We start from the raw sequence: 14831 nt of genomic DNA on the forward strand, positions 1-14831 counted from the left end.
TCCAGAACCTTTCAAAGCAGTAGTCGGAAGTGGTACAGATGAGGAGAGGGAAAGAAAGAACATCTGCAAGAGACAGACTTCTGCAGCTCCGGCACCACTGAGACCCCAGAGGACCTGAGGCTTCGTGTGTGTTACCTCTGCTCTGCAGAGAAACCGAACTGAAGGAATCCACGTCTCCAGTCCTGGAAAGTTCTACCTTTTCTTGTTCCTCTTTACTTTCCAGAAATTTGGAGAGCTTGCAATGACCAAAGAATCAAAGGCCTTGATGGGACTTTACCATGGTCAGACCCTATGCAAGAAGAATAAATTTGGAGCTCCGCAGAAGGAAGTTCAGTAAGTTCAACTCTACCTAGGAAGCCCTTGTGGAATTCAGTACGTGCTAAGCTTGTAGATGTCTGAAGATCTGCAAAGTCAGATGGATACCTTCAGCCTTGCCCTAACCCTCTTCTGCCCTGAGCACATTAGATCCCTCTTCCTGCCAAGAACTTTTTGGCTTTCAATAAATTGAAGAAAAAAGGTAACATCATCTTAGAAATGAAGAATAAATTATAAAGTATGCAAGGCAGAATAAGTTGAACGGAAAATTTAATAAAGAACATTGAAGAAATGGTGTCCCCCTTTCCTGCTTTCCCAGGTGTCAGTAATAGTTCCACTCCTGTCTCTCTGGGCCTCTTGCCTCTTGCCTTTTGGATAATAATTTGAATTCCTTATTGATTTTCCTGTTTTCCTCCTTATAAATTAATTTTTTATGCAAAGAATGCATTCTTATTCTCCTTTTTAAAAAAAACTTGTAAATAAGTTTAAATACTAGATAAACCTGTTTTGTGTTTATGGTTTGAATGTTTTAATATAAAAGGGATCCTTCTGCATGAATCCTGCAACTTGCTCTTTTTAGTCAGTGGAATGACTTGGACACTGTATGTTGACTCATTCATTTTAATCTACTAATGGATTGATGGCTGTTTACAGTTTTTCATTATTATAAATATTGTATGACTGTTCATCACAGCATATCATCTTGTGTACAAGTGCATTACTCTGGAGTAAATAGCGAGAAGTAGAATTACTAGATAATAGAGGATGTGATTTTTTGTTTCAATAAATTTGACCACGTACATAGGACAGAATACACTTCCATCACCTATGCATGAAAGAACCAATTACTTTACATCCTTACTGATACTTTTTAAATTTTTGCCAATCTGATGGGGAGAGAATATCTCATTTTAATTTGCATTTCACAGGTTGTTAGGGAGATTGAGCATCTTTATTGGAAATGTGTTTTCTTCTTTTGTGAATTGCTTTATATAAACCCTTGCCCATTTTATCAGATCGTCTTTTTAAATTTATAAGTATGTTCTATATATTTCCCCAGTAGTAATCCTTTGTCTGCTCTACATGTTACAAATTTCTTCCTATTCTATGGTTGTCTTAATTTTTGTGGGGTCATTTGTCAAACAAATTTTTAAAGTTTGATGCAGTAAATATATGAATCATTTTTTCAGCCCCTATTCATATTTCTCTACCCTATTTTTTCATGTTCTGCAGTTACTTAAAAATCACCACATAAATACATGTATTATTACAAAGCTGCATCTGAAAGATGCTCCCAGGACTTGAAATTAAGTTTCCTTTCCAGGTCTTGAGTATGATACTAGAACATTATAATCAGGATTATTAAGAATGAAACAACTCTAGTTTAGGCCTACCATGTTGTAACCTTGGGCTTCTTTTATGATGAGAGTTGTTCTGAAAAAAATTTTTTTTTGTTATGTATGGGCATATTATGCCAGAACTATGGAAAACAAAAAAGAGTCATGATCTCTGTCCCTCAAAAAGAATTTAACTGAGTAGACAAATATAATTTACATGAAGCCATTCCAGAACATTATGGGGTAAGCCAGATGGTCCCGACAAGTTGAGAGAAATTCGGGGGTGGAAAGGGCAGGGGTGTGCAGGTGTGGAGGTGTTTGAGGGAGGGGTTAGGTCTGGAAGCAAAGAAACTGTCCAAGAGACTTCAGAACCAATCCAACTAAGGGGTGAGGAAGGCACAGATTTCAGGAGAAATGAAAGATGACTGGAAAATGGAAAAATCACTAACAAACAAGTAGTTGGAAGAAGAGATTTGTCTTTGGGCATATCGCTGCATTTGGCTTTTGTTTGAAGAAAAATACTCATGTTAATTTAAGTGTAAGCCAGCTTGTTTTGTTTCCAGTGATCTCCAGGCATGACTGAAGATCAGTATAATTCTATCTTCTTGGGCAGACCAGTTCTTTTAGACCTAATGGATTTTTGCATTTAACTTTGAAAGTCAATCTTTTATGAAAGGTGTCTTTTTGTAGATAAAAATTAATTCGAAATACCTTATTGTTGTGCCTGCTTCAGTTGGTTCGTTGGATGATAAGCTGGGCAATCTCCCACCTTTACTGAGTTGATTGAAAGTTGTTGACCAAAAGTCATTTCATCCCTTCCTTTCAGGCGCCTCGCCATTCTTGGCGCAGGGCTGATGGGAGCCGGCATTGCCCAGGTCTCCGTGGATAAGGGCCTAAAGACTATACTTAAGGATGCTACATTAGGCGCGCTGGGGCGAGGACAGCAACAAGTGTTCAAAGGGTAAGCCTGCTGTCTGCCTTTGCCAGGGGAGTACAGTGTGTTCTGTTTTTTTGCCCTCACGGTTTCCTTCTTCCTGTACCTGATCTGTGCTGGATACTAAATAGTTAAGTCTCGTACCTTGTGATTTTTAGAAACACTGATAATTCCTTCTTTCACTTTTTATTGTTGTTGTTACAGGTATTATAAACCATTAACATCATTGGAGTCTTTGAGTACAGAAGAGAATACCTTATCTGTTAGGTGTTTTTTAATGCCATATTAATGCATATTTTATGCTTTGGTATCAGACTAGAAATTCTCATGTTTTTGAATTTTGACAATTTCCATTTAATTGCACTGTTGTTGTGGAATAATGAGACGGCATGACTCTGTGGAGAGAACTGAGATTAGGATGTGAGGAAACGTGTGTAATTGTACTTTGCAGGTAGGGCTGGGACCAGAACTCATGAACCTTGTATTTCCTGACTGGCGTTACCATAGAGAAGCCGTTAACTGATTTGCTTCCATAATATTTGAATCTTTACAGATTGTGTCTCCATCTTACCTCTGAGTTAATAAAGGGTGAATATTATTCTCCTTCTTGCCTGTCTCCCCCCCTTTCCCCCCCTCCTTCCACTCCTCCCACTGCCCACCCCACCTACACACACACACCTACCATGTGTTTTGCAGAGGGGGAAAATGGAGCAGCAACTTGGCCAAGCTGGGGATTGGTTTCAGCTCATTTCTCTGCTCATTGTAATGGACTGTCTAAGGCTGGCTGCACTTAGACCATTTTGCATGTGACTTTTAGCTGAGTAAGCTTTTTTGTTTGTTTCTTAAACAGATTATGTAGCATAAGCATATTTTTACCCCTTTTCTGCAGAGAAGCTCATTTATTGCTACCATAATACTGTCCCGGACCTGGCAGATTTAATCATGTTGAGAGATAGCAACTATCTTAATGTAAGAAGGCAAGGCGTTGTAGTAAAAGATTCTGACCCTAAAATGGCACGTGCTCAATACCAGCATTCCTCCAAAACTAGCATAGAGGAGTTCCCAAATGGCATTTCACAGTCACCAAAATCAGAAATTGCTGCTCTGGGACAGCGTTTTCCCCTCAAGCTCTTGGATCTCACTGTCCCAGGTTTCCCTTTTTGTCTCAGAAGCATCAGGCTCTGTGGTGGTGAGTGCCCTCACCGTCCTGCTGGCATGGGACACGCACGTGTCCTGCCCTTTCTTGGGAAGAGTTTCATTAGGCATTGGAATTAGAGCAACTAATACTGTTTTGCGCTCTCGCAGGCATCTTGTTGCTGAGTGCTGACGTGATTGTCAGAAACCAGGATATTTGAATCTATACTTTTAAGGCTTTCACTGACTACTTCTTTGAACTTGCCTTGTAGCTTTAATTTTTCTTTTGGTTAAGGAAACTAATGAATGGCGTTTAGCTTCATTCTTCATTCAGAGGAAAACTCTAGGTCATTTATTCTGAAATTGTGGTTAGATTAAAGCCTAAGAGAGCCTGTTTTCCTTGGCAAGAGAAAATAATCAGTTAAGTGTCTGAGTAGCAGGAATCCTTTTTATCTCTCTTTGGGAAAGAAGAAACCTTGAGTTAATATTTTATGTAATCAATACAATGTGCTTTCTAGGTGCTGATCAGGAAGTGGATTAAAAATATAAGAAACAATGCTTGGTCTCTGTCCTCCAGTAGATCACAATTACAGAATAACAAAATGATATGTAAGCAAGTATAAACCCCTGTGGTCCAGGACACATGTTGGCTCTTCCCTCTATTTTAGGTAGAGAATTACCAGAGCTGCCCTTTTGTTGTGCCTTTCTGGGATTCCTGCTTACTCCTCTTGGCAGATTTAACTGTTTTACAAGTGGTATCGTTTATGCAGGTTGGGTGTTTAGAGACACCTAATACTAGAAGGAACGTGGATGTGGGGGTCAACCTTGTCTTTGACTCTAATACCTTCCCTCGACTAGTTCTTTGACCACAAGTCCCTCTGAGCCCCTTTGAGCAAGGGAGTAACGCAACTACCTCACTGAGTTGGTGAAAACAGAGCACGCTCTCTGGCCCATGGACACTCAGTAAATGTTAGCTCCCTGTTCTCCCCCTGTGACTAGGAGTGTGGTTTTTTCTAGACTGAATGATAAAGTGAAGAAGAAAGCCATAACATCATTTGAAAGGGACTCCATTTTCAGCAACTTGACTGGACAGCTTGACTACCAGGGTTTTGAAAGGGCCGACATGGTGATTGAAGCCGTTTTTGAGGACCTCAGTCTTAAGCACAGAGTGCTAAAGGAAGTAGAAGCGGTAAGTGAGGGGCCTGCTGTGCTGGATCCCAGCGTAGGGAGTGGAGAACACAGAGATGGGGTTTTTTATTTTAAAGAACTATAGGAAACTCGTGGTTCTCTTTATAGGGCTGTTGTCTCCCAAACGTAAGTTTTTATGTGAGCTCATGCGCACTGTGTACGTTATAAAGGTCAAATCAGGGCCCTAAGGGAAGACAAACAAGTAGCTTATTAACCTAAGCACGGGGTTCGTAGCCTTATGTGAGTGAGAGTTCAGTCACCCAAATATACAAATAGCCTCAAGGCGTGTGGGCAGACGTCTTGACATTTTTGGTTGGCTGCAAGCTATACATAAACTTCATTAGGCAGCAAAGGAAATAGGAGAGAAACAGTTTTTCCAGGCAGGATTCAGATGCTCAGTTTGTGGAAGTGCCGCTTTGGTCTTGAGTCTAAATGCCGTACGTAGTCAGTTATTGAGATGAACAAAATAAGTACTTGTAGCGGGCAGTATGAAGAAGGAAGGAAAGAAGAAATGGCAGTGATCCAGGCATGAGACAGACCCAGAGCCTTGACTAGCCTCCAGTGCAATACACAGTGTAGGTTAGTGAATGGTGTAAGTACAGTGACACTGCCTCAGCAGTGCTCCAGGTGTCTTGAGCAGTGGGCCTACTCCTAAGACTCCCTTCCACGTGAGGACGTTCTCCGCTCTACTAATGACTCAACCTAATGAGGGTTTAGAAACTAAAGACAAACAGCTCTGTTTGGGACAGTGTCTACTTGTGAAACACATTCCAAAATCTTTAGACAGAGTGAAATATAGATTCAGCTAAGGGAGAAAATTTAGAAGAGCTGGGTACACATGTATTCCATGTATGCGAGATGGCATTTCAGCTGAGATACGTCGACGACGTTCCCGGGGCTCTGTGGGCGCTGCTGAGCCAGTGGTTGGTAGGCTGAGGAGCCGCAGAAAGACACGGCCTTTTTACCACTGAAAGAGCATTTACCACCTGACTAGATGATGGTATTTGCCTTTGGAAGATCAGGGTTTGGGAGGATCAGAGTAGAGAAAAATTTGTTAATTTGAGCAGTTGGGAAGCCAGTGGTCAAGGAAAAGAGAAAAAGAAGAGGGATCAGATCAAGAGAAGTGCAGACTATGAGCAAATCAATGTAGTGGTTCCTGTTGAAACATAAAGGTTAAGGGAGAAGAGATGGATGAGGCAGAACCTGGAGAGGAAAGAGAAAGAAAAGTCAAGGGGTTTTATGTGTCCGTGTGCAGTCCATAGAGGGAAGGAACCAGACAGATGGGAAGGGGAGGGTACTCAGGGAATCAGGAATTTTTAGCAGACAGCAAGAAGAGAGATGGTGGCTTTAGGCAGGAAGATTATTGCTAAAGGTAAAATCCAAAATATTTCATATGTTGTAGTTATTTGTATAACGTGTCAGAGACCTTTACCTTTTTAGTGATGTTAGTGAAATCATCTAGGGTAGGAGATACTCAAAGTTATTCAGAAAGTAGGAAAGAGTGAGGTCCAGAACAGAGCTATAGTTAGAAAATCAAAAATTTCAGGTGAAAGGCCTTTAGGAGGGCATCCTCTCACCTGGCCTCCGCTTTCTTCGTAAGAAAATGTTAAAGCTGAGTCCACGTGATAGTTCCTTGGGGATTTAAAACTTCATTTCTCTTCCTCTCCACAGAACTAAACAAACTAACTCCTTTGATATCTTCATAATCCTTGTCTCCAGACCCCTCCTCTCTCACTTGTCACCACGGCTCAGTGTTCTCTGGGCGTGTAACAAACAACCACAGAAACAACTAACCCTCCACAGTTCTGCAGTTCGGCCAGGGCTCTGCAGAGGCGGCTGGTCCGTCACTGTGTGGCTTCCCAGTGGGGTCACTCACGGGACTGCATTCAAATAAAAGCTTGGCCGGGGCGCCTCCCTTCCCCCGTGGCCCATCTCCACTTGGTAGTCCTGCTGGAACTTCTCTGCAGCGTGGCCACTGGCCTCCCGGAGAGCAAAAGCAGAAGCTAGCGGGCTTGCTAAGGTGAGGCCTGGCACTGGCCGGGTCGCTTCTGCTGCTTCTCACTGATAAAAGCAAGTCACAGGCCAGCCCAGATTTCAGGGAAGGGAAAGAGACTCTGCCTCTGGACGGGAGGAGAGACGCACGTGTGCAAGGAGGGGAAGAATTGTTGCCAGCCATCTTCGGAGACATTGGTTTGCTCTCCATAGAGAACTTTCCCACCAGCGTTGGCTACCATACCCCCGGTAATGCAACTTGAGACTGTTAGCTTTCTTATGGTCAGGATCTCCTTTCCCCTACATTATACTTTTGATTAACCAAAATCATGGGATCTTTAGCACAAGTTTACTGCCAGGCTAGGTCTTGCCCGTTAGGTGCCCATCCAGTTCTTTTTTTCCTCTTTTTTTCTTTTTTACAAGATCTTTATGCAGTACTTTACCTTTATCCTCATTATAACTGATCTTATGTTACACTCAGCTTTTCAGTGTATTGAATGTATCTTGAACCTTAATGTTAGGATTTGGCCTGTCCCAGATTTGCACAAATTTGACAGATGTGACTTCCATGTTTTTCATCTAAGCATCCAAATAAAAACAAATAAGTTGGGGTTGTGGGCAGAATGCTGAGACAGTCTACATTAGAGACTGTTTTCCAGGTTGATAAATAATAGTATTCACATACTGTGGATAGAATTACAGTGGTGTACTGTTTCTGTACAGTGTGTACAGTGGTGTAAAACACTATAACATGAAATAGGCACGCACATTAGGGCTTGTTCTTACAAAGGTGAAGGATGAGGTGTCTTCTGTCTGATCAGTTCTGCGTGAGAGGGTGGGCAGGGCTCGGGTGTCACTCACTGGCTTTGCTTTAGACTCCAGTCACCTCCCAGGCCAACACAACACATTCTTAAATGTTCTTCCCTTGCAGGTGATTCCAGATTACTGTATCTTTGCCAGCAACACATCTGCTCTCCCAATCAGTGAAATTGCTACCGTCAGTAAAAGACCTGAGAAGGTAAATTCCAAACAGAGGAAAACCCTGAAATGTTTTACTGCTTCCGGCTCACTGATGAAGGCTTAGATCGTGAGAAGAGATTGGTGTGGATTATGAAGTGGACAAGGGTGATGGTGTAGTCCCCAAAACTGGGCACAGAAAGGCTAGTACCATGACCAGTGTGAGATGCTGGAGCAAGTGAAGTACAACTAAAATGTACCTTTATAGGTGATTTGCCTCTCTAATGGGTATTGTTATCCAGGTTCAGGCTATTCTTACCTTTATTATAGCTGGGTATTGAAGATAGGCCCTAAAATAAGAAGGAATGCTCCAGAATAACCCTTGAGCTACAGAGCAGACTTTGGTGACTGTCTAGGATGGGTTTGGTTCCAACTCCAGATTGGGAATGGAAGAGCAGGGGTGTGGGGGATGTGTCCACCCATGGGTTCGCTTAGACCCTCTACCCAGGACATGAGAGGGGCAGGTGTAGAAGCACTTTCAGTGAGCATTTGGAATGATGCCTAGAAATTTATCTTTGGCCTTCTGCTCTCTACCAGAGAAATCAAGTGAAATCATTCAAGGAAAAATAAAACACCTCGCCTCTCTGGAGGATACCAGTTAGCCCCAGCCAATCAGAACCATCCAAAAGTAGGCAGGAACTATAAGTCCCTTAAGTAGCTGAAATTGTTAATACAAAGTCCATGTGCTAAGAGCACAAAAGCCTATTTATTCCTGTTGTAATAGCTTGCTAACACAGGGCAATCTTGTTCCCTGGCACACAGCAGATTAGAAGTGACGTGGGACCAATAGAGGTAGGTTCGGTAATGAGAGAAGAGGTGACAGGGAGAAGTGGCAGCGGATGGTGGGGCACTGAGGGGAGACAGACGCGGGACAAAGGCAGAGGGACGATCTGTCCGTGCCACATCACTGGAAGCACCTCCACGGCATTTAAAGCCAGCAGAGAAGACTGTTGTGCCTTTGATTGCTGGGAGAGTCTCAGCAATCCAGGACAAAGTTGGTCACTTTCGGCACAACTTTTTTGAGAGATGTAAATAGATTTGCATGGGGTAGTGATGACGTGGGTATATAAACAGTTGTCAGAACTCATCAAACTGATAACATTTAAGATCTGTGCATTTTATTGAATATAAATTATATATCGTAGAGGCTGATTGCTTTTGCTCAGTGGTTCCAGCTGATACGGGTCCTATCTTATTAAGTATTTTAGACATAAAAGAACAATTTAGAAGTTAGAAGGAACTTTTGGATTGATAAGTTGGTGTCACATTTAAGTGACCTGTGCATTACACACTGGTAAGTGGGCAGGCTGTGGAGACAGGCCAACCTTGCTGGAATCCCACTCTGCCATTTACTAACTGACCCTGGGCTACTAAATTTAACCTCCTGATATCCTTCTTCCTCATCTAGATAATTTGACTACTTCACAGAGTTGTAACAGATTAAATGTAAGGGATAAATGATGACTGTATTAACGAATAGTGGGTAGTAAGCAGTCAGTAAATGGTAGATACTCGTTATACCTTATAGCTAAAGTGAAGGGGCAAAACTATAAATTAATGAATAGACTTTTTCACAATTCAGTTGTGAAGACTATAATTATTAGCTTAATGAGGTTGTTCTCAAACTTCAGCATGTATCAGAATCACCTGGAAGGCTTCCTAAACACAGATCTGGGCCCTGCCCCTGGAGCTCCTTGTTCAGTAAGTCTGGCGTGGGCCTGAGAATGTGCAGTTCTAACATGCCCAGGTGGTATGCATGCTGCCTTGAGACTTTGAGACTTTGAGAATCACTGGTTTAATGAGTTTTGAGGGCATCTGAGTGTTGAGAAATATTATTTAAACCCAGTACAGCCGTCCCTCGGTACCCGTGGGGGATTAGTTCCAGGACCCCCAGCAGATACCAAAATCCATGGAAACTCAAGTAGCTTATATAAAATGGTGTGGTACAGTGACTACAGTCAGCCCTCCATATCCTCAGGTTTCACATCCGAGGATTCAAACCAGTTGGTTGAATGAGATTCAGTCAGTTGGTTCCATGGTTGGTTGAAACTATGTATGTGAAATCTGGGATTACGAAGGGCTGGCTGGTGGTGAGACCCTCCTTTGTAAAATCCAAGTACGTCTCTGACAGTCCAGCACATTAATTCTTCTGCCTGCTCTACCCACCTCCTCCCGAAAAAAGTGGACCATCTCACCCAAACCATCAGCATCATTAATATAAATGAACCCTCATTCATGCTTCCCCAGTAAATCTAGTTTGGCCTTTAGCTGTGTTTTGGGCATTAATTATTAGCAGGACCCACTTCCCTTAGTGAAAAGCCCCAGAAGCAGATGAAAGAGGATGCCTGTAAGCGCTCCTCTGAGCATGCGGAATTCTTTATCAAAGTACCGTGGAGCCAAACCACTCGACTGTGTCAAGCAGTATTCCTATATTACAACCCCCTTTCTCTGCAATGCTTTCTTAGCAAACAAACAAAAATGCTGTTAGTTTCCCCACACAGGATTCTTAAATCTGTCGGCGTTTTGCTCCCCTTGCCAGGTGATTGGCATGCACTACTTCTCTCCTGTGGACAAGATGCAGCTGCTGGAGATTATCACAACTGACAAAACTTCTAAGGACACAACTGCTTCTGCTGTAGCAGTTGGTCTCAAACAGGGGAAGGTCATCATTGTGGTTAAGGTAAGGAGCTGTGTATCAGACCAATAGATTCAGAAGAGTTCTATGACAACTCCTGATACTTCCAGGCTTGTTTGTAACTCTTCTGGGGAAAATACACCAGCTTTTGGTATGATTTCCCCTTGGTCATCTACAGTGTGGACAATGGTGTGACTGTACTGCTGAGCCAGGGTCTGGGGTGGGGATTGTCTGGGACACAGGAGGTTCTCCCAGCCATTGCAGACCTTTCAGGTGGCCATGAGACCGTCTGCTGTGCTCTTGGATTCAAGCTGGGCTGCCTCTGGCGATGGCTTCCCCTGCAGTTTAACTTTAAGGATTCTGATTGAGATTATAAATCACCTTGAATTCTGAAATGACTTCTGGGGGAGGGACACTGCTTTCAGATCCAGGCAGTGCCCTCAACTGAGGGGCCAGTGAGCTCATGTTCTCTCCCTTGGCAGGATGGACCTGGCTTCTATACCACCAGGTGCCTCGCACCCATGATGTCTGAAGTCATCAGAATTCTCCAGGTTGGTATCACTCTTGGACTTTTGGTGATATCTTCCACTCCTTAAACCAGCACTCCAAACTGGTAATGTCAGGGTGAGGAAGAGGCTTCCTTCTAATGCACTAACTCCTGGCTCTTCTCCCCAAAGGCCCTTTGGTTCCCTCCCTTTCCACGTGGTGTTGGGAAGTTATGGGCTAATGCTGGACTAAAATAGGCAGAATTTTAGCTCTGCCCCCTTCTCATCCTCCCTGCTTCTTCAAGCCAGAGGCCTCCTGACATGCTCTCGTGTACTGTTTCTGCCTCCCACATCCAGAAGAGGGCCCTTTGGTCTGATTGGTGCTACATCTGCCTCTGCCACACGCAGAGCCCTCTGGCGGCTGTAGGGGTCATTCACTGGCGGGAAGGGGCGTGGCCCCTCCTCACGGGGCTCTGATCAGACATGGGGATCATGAGACTCTACCGCACTGCTCCTTGGTAATGGGAGACTTAGCCCTGTCTGCCATGGAATCTCGTTATTATTGAGATTCAGGATTGCAAACAAGAAGGAAATGAATAATTTGTTCATCTCTAGACTTCCTTAAAATGCTGTGGGTTAGGGAAGGCTCAGACTTTCCCCCTGTGGCTCCCAAACTTCTTTGTGCTTCCCTGAGTGAAACAGTCCCAGTCCTGGGCCTGGCCAGGTGGCACCCAGAAGAGAAGTGGGTGCTACACAGGGCTGTTTCTGAGGGCCAGTCCAGGGAGCCCTTAGGAGAATCTGGGAAGGCCTTCCCCTGAGATCCCAGCTTTCCTTCCCCATCCAGGAAGGAGTTGACCCTAAGAAGCTGGATTCCCTGACCACGAGCTTTGGCTTTCCTGTGGGCGCTGCCACACTGGTGGATGAAGTTGGTGTGGATGTCGCAAAACACGTAGCAGAAGATCTAGGCAAAACCTTTGGGGATCGGTTTGCAGGTGGAAACATAGAATTGCTGAAGCAGATGGTATCCAGGGGTTTCCTGGGTGAGTAGCTGCAAAGAAACATAACTAGCACCATTAGTGACAAAGTTTCCTGAGACCAAAGAGTTACAGAAGGCCCAAAGTGTAGAAAAGTGTGTTTCTTAAACATAGAGCTCACCACATAGGGAATTTAAAAAATCATTTCATGACAACCTCTTCTTAGGCTGGGCCTATAGACCACAGACAAAAGGCAGAAGGCTCTGCCATTGCCCAGACTGTGCAGGACTGACAGGCATCTCATCCTGCATAAGGCCTCTCCTATGTCTGTGATGCTGCAGGAGCATTATGGCCAGGCTCTCCCTGTTGTCTGACCACCTGAGGGGAGAAAGAAAGCCTCTAAGTACAGAGCACGTAGTTGAGGCCCACCGAAGAGCTGGCCTTCTCTCTTGGCAAAGCAGCAGCAAAATCAGCAGTAGGTCCTGAGTGTCCTAGGGTCTGGTGTTGCATATCTGGACATTAAAACTCACTCACGTGGCCTTTCCCACCCAGATACACAGATGTCCAAGCTGCAGGAAACACAAGATCTTTTCTCCTTCTCTGCCAACTCTTCCAACAAACACTAATTTCTAGGGTGGGCTGGATCTACAAGTGCAGGCGTGCAGAAGAGGCTAGAGCTTTGCAGCAGACTGTCTCAGGCCCGTGTGCTGAGAACCTGTAACTCTCCCTTTCCCGCGTCCTTTAGGTCGCAAGTCTGGGAAGGGCTTTTACATCTACCAGGAGGGTGTGAAGAGTAAGAATTTGAATTCTGACATGGACAGCATTTTGGCAAGTCTGAAGTTGGCTCCTCACCCTGAGGTGTAAGTTTATGTGAGGGGCCGAGGGTGCAGAAGCGTGTTTCTCCCCAGCTTCTGGGCCCCTCTTCCATCTTTTTTGTTATGATCGCCATACGTGACCATAGAGAACATTCCTGATTCTTAACACTTTTGGCCCTTCCACATTCCACCTTGTTCTCTGCCAGGCATCAGTGTAAGGACTGCAGCCGAGCCTTGGGAAGCCTGCCCTCTGCGGTCTCAGCACCGAGAAGGCGATTATCCTCGGTCCACATCATTTATCGTCATTAACGATAGATTATTATTATTTATGTGTAACTTACAACTACTGATGTCAAGATACTGCCTGCCCTGCCAGAGCCTGTTCTCAGTGCTCAGTGTCAGGTTAAGTGGGGCATGTCACTCTCTGCTGTCTTTTTCCGCGGGTGGCATCTTCCCTAGAGTTGAAGGTTGACTGGGGCCGGCCCTCCCTCACATCCTGCGCCTTTGGCTCTCCCTCTACCTGAACGTCTTTCCCTGTTGGCAGCTCCTCGGATGAAGACATCCAGTACCGCCTGGTGACCAGATTCGTGAACGAGGCCGTCCTGTGCCTGCAGGAAGGGATCTTGGCCACGCCTGCAGAGGGAGACATCGGCGCCGTCTTTGGGCTCGGCTTCCCCCCATGTCTTGGAGGTTGGTCTTGCAAACTGAGAATGTAGCTTGCTTTATTCTCAAGGTCACTTTGCTTCTCCTTCAACAAGGTCCTGTTTCTTCATTTAGGGCCCTTCCGCTTTGTGGATCTGTACGGCGCTCAGAAGATAGTGGACCGGCTCCGGAAGTATGAGGCAGCCTATGGAAAACAGTTCACCCCGTGCCAGCTGCTCCTTGACCACGCCAGCAGCCCTAACAAGAGGTTCTACCAGTGAGCAGGCCCTCACGTCCTGGTCGCTCGCCCACTGATGCCAGCCATGCTGGGTCTCCAGCAGAGTAGCGTCTAGATGTATGAGTAACCAGAAGGAAAACAAACTCGCCCTGGGTGTGTGCCTTGATTAAAGTGCCTTGAGCTATGACCGTCTCTCCCTCCTGGTGAAGTCTGGCTGTGAAGTAGTTTGTACTTCATGTCGGAAGGTGGAACCCACTGTGCTCATGAATTCATAAGCCTCAAAGCCCAGGCTGGCAGCGTCTCTGGAGTCATCCTTGCTGCCTGTTCCTCCCAGGAGGCCAGTGGTGGTAAGGACAAGTCTGCACCCAGCCAAACACATAACAATAAAAACCAGGCTCTTCATCAGCTTCTCTGCCTGCCTGTTCCTTTCTCTTCTGTCTTTGCCCTCTGCTTTAAACCCTTCCTTCAAGGAGTGAGCTGGAATAAAGCCCTGTGCTTTGGGGAGGAATGTGTTGGCAGAGTTTTGGGCAGTACCTTAAGAGAGACTGCAATGGTGGAAAGTGGGATTTTATGGACCTGAATCCTTTGAAACTGACTGTATTTAAGTGCTTTGGCTGGGCTTCTGCTTACAGTGAGGAAGAGGCGCTGGTGAACCAGAGCAGCGCGAGTGTAAGAGGTACGGAGGACCAGCATGTAAGATTCCTTTTCCCAAGTCTTCGTCACACAATTCTGCCCAGTTCTTTTCTTGGTGCCTCATTCACGTGCACACCTCAGGACGTTTGTGGGAACACTGGAGTTCAGCAGAGGAGATAACATTTTCCTGGTCAGTATACCCTGCACATCTTGGCGGCCCCAGAGCACGGAAGGTGGACGGTGCCTGCATAGCGATCACACGCAGCCTGTGTGAGCAGCACAAGGGCACCGAGTCAACCCACCGCCACCTCCACTCTTCCCCTCCCCCCTGCCCCCGGTGTGGAAAGTTCCTGTACTTGTGTTCTGGCAGAAGCCTTACCCAGTCGGGGTAAATAGCTTTGGGACTCCTCACTGGGTCTGGCAGAAGGATGCACGCTGAGGGGGTGTGGAATCATAATGCAAGTCCCACTGCACTGGGCAGTCTCAACTTTG

General features: G+C 45.2%; 1 protein-coding gene across 1 annotated transcript in view; it reads left to right on the forward strand.

The window, feature by feature from the left end:
• The window catches only part of HADHA (hydroxyacyl-CoA dehydrogenase trifunctional multienzyme complex subunit alpha), a 39121-nt gene extending 25010 nt beyond the window's left edge, over positions 1–14111 (forward strand). The window contains exons 11-20 of the mRNA XM_006197178.4: positions 224–333; positions 2479–2613; positions 4738–4909; positions 7832–7918; positions 10457–10597; positions 11035–11103; positions 11882–12077; positions 12757–12871; positions 13371–13516; positions 13604–14111. Coding sequence (XP_006197240.2) covers positions 224–333; positions 2479–2613; positions 4738–4909; positions 7832–7918; positions 10457–10597; positions 11035–11103; positions 11882–12077; positions 12757–12871; positions 13371–13516; positions 13604–13749 — 1317 coding nt within the window. The 3' untranslated portion in view covers positions 13750–14111. The remainder of the gene's footprint in view (positions 1–223; positions 334–2478; positions 2614–4737; positions 4910–7831; positions 7919–10456; positions 10598–11034; positions 11104–11881; positions 12078–12756; positions 12872–13370; positions 13517–13603) is intronic.
• The last annotated feature ends 720 nt before the right edge of the window (positions 14112–14831 follow it).

This window comes from Vicugna pacos, chromosome 15, assembly GCF_048564905.1.
Source record: "Vicugna pacos chromosome 15, VicPac4, whole genome shotgun sequence".
NCBI lineage: Eukaryota > Metazoa > Chordata > Mammalia > Artiodactyla > Camelidae > Vicugna > Vicugna pacos.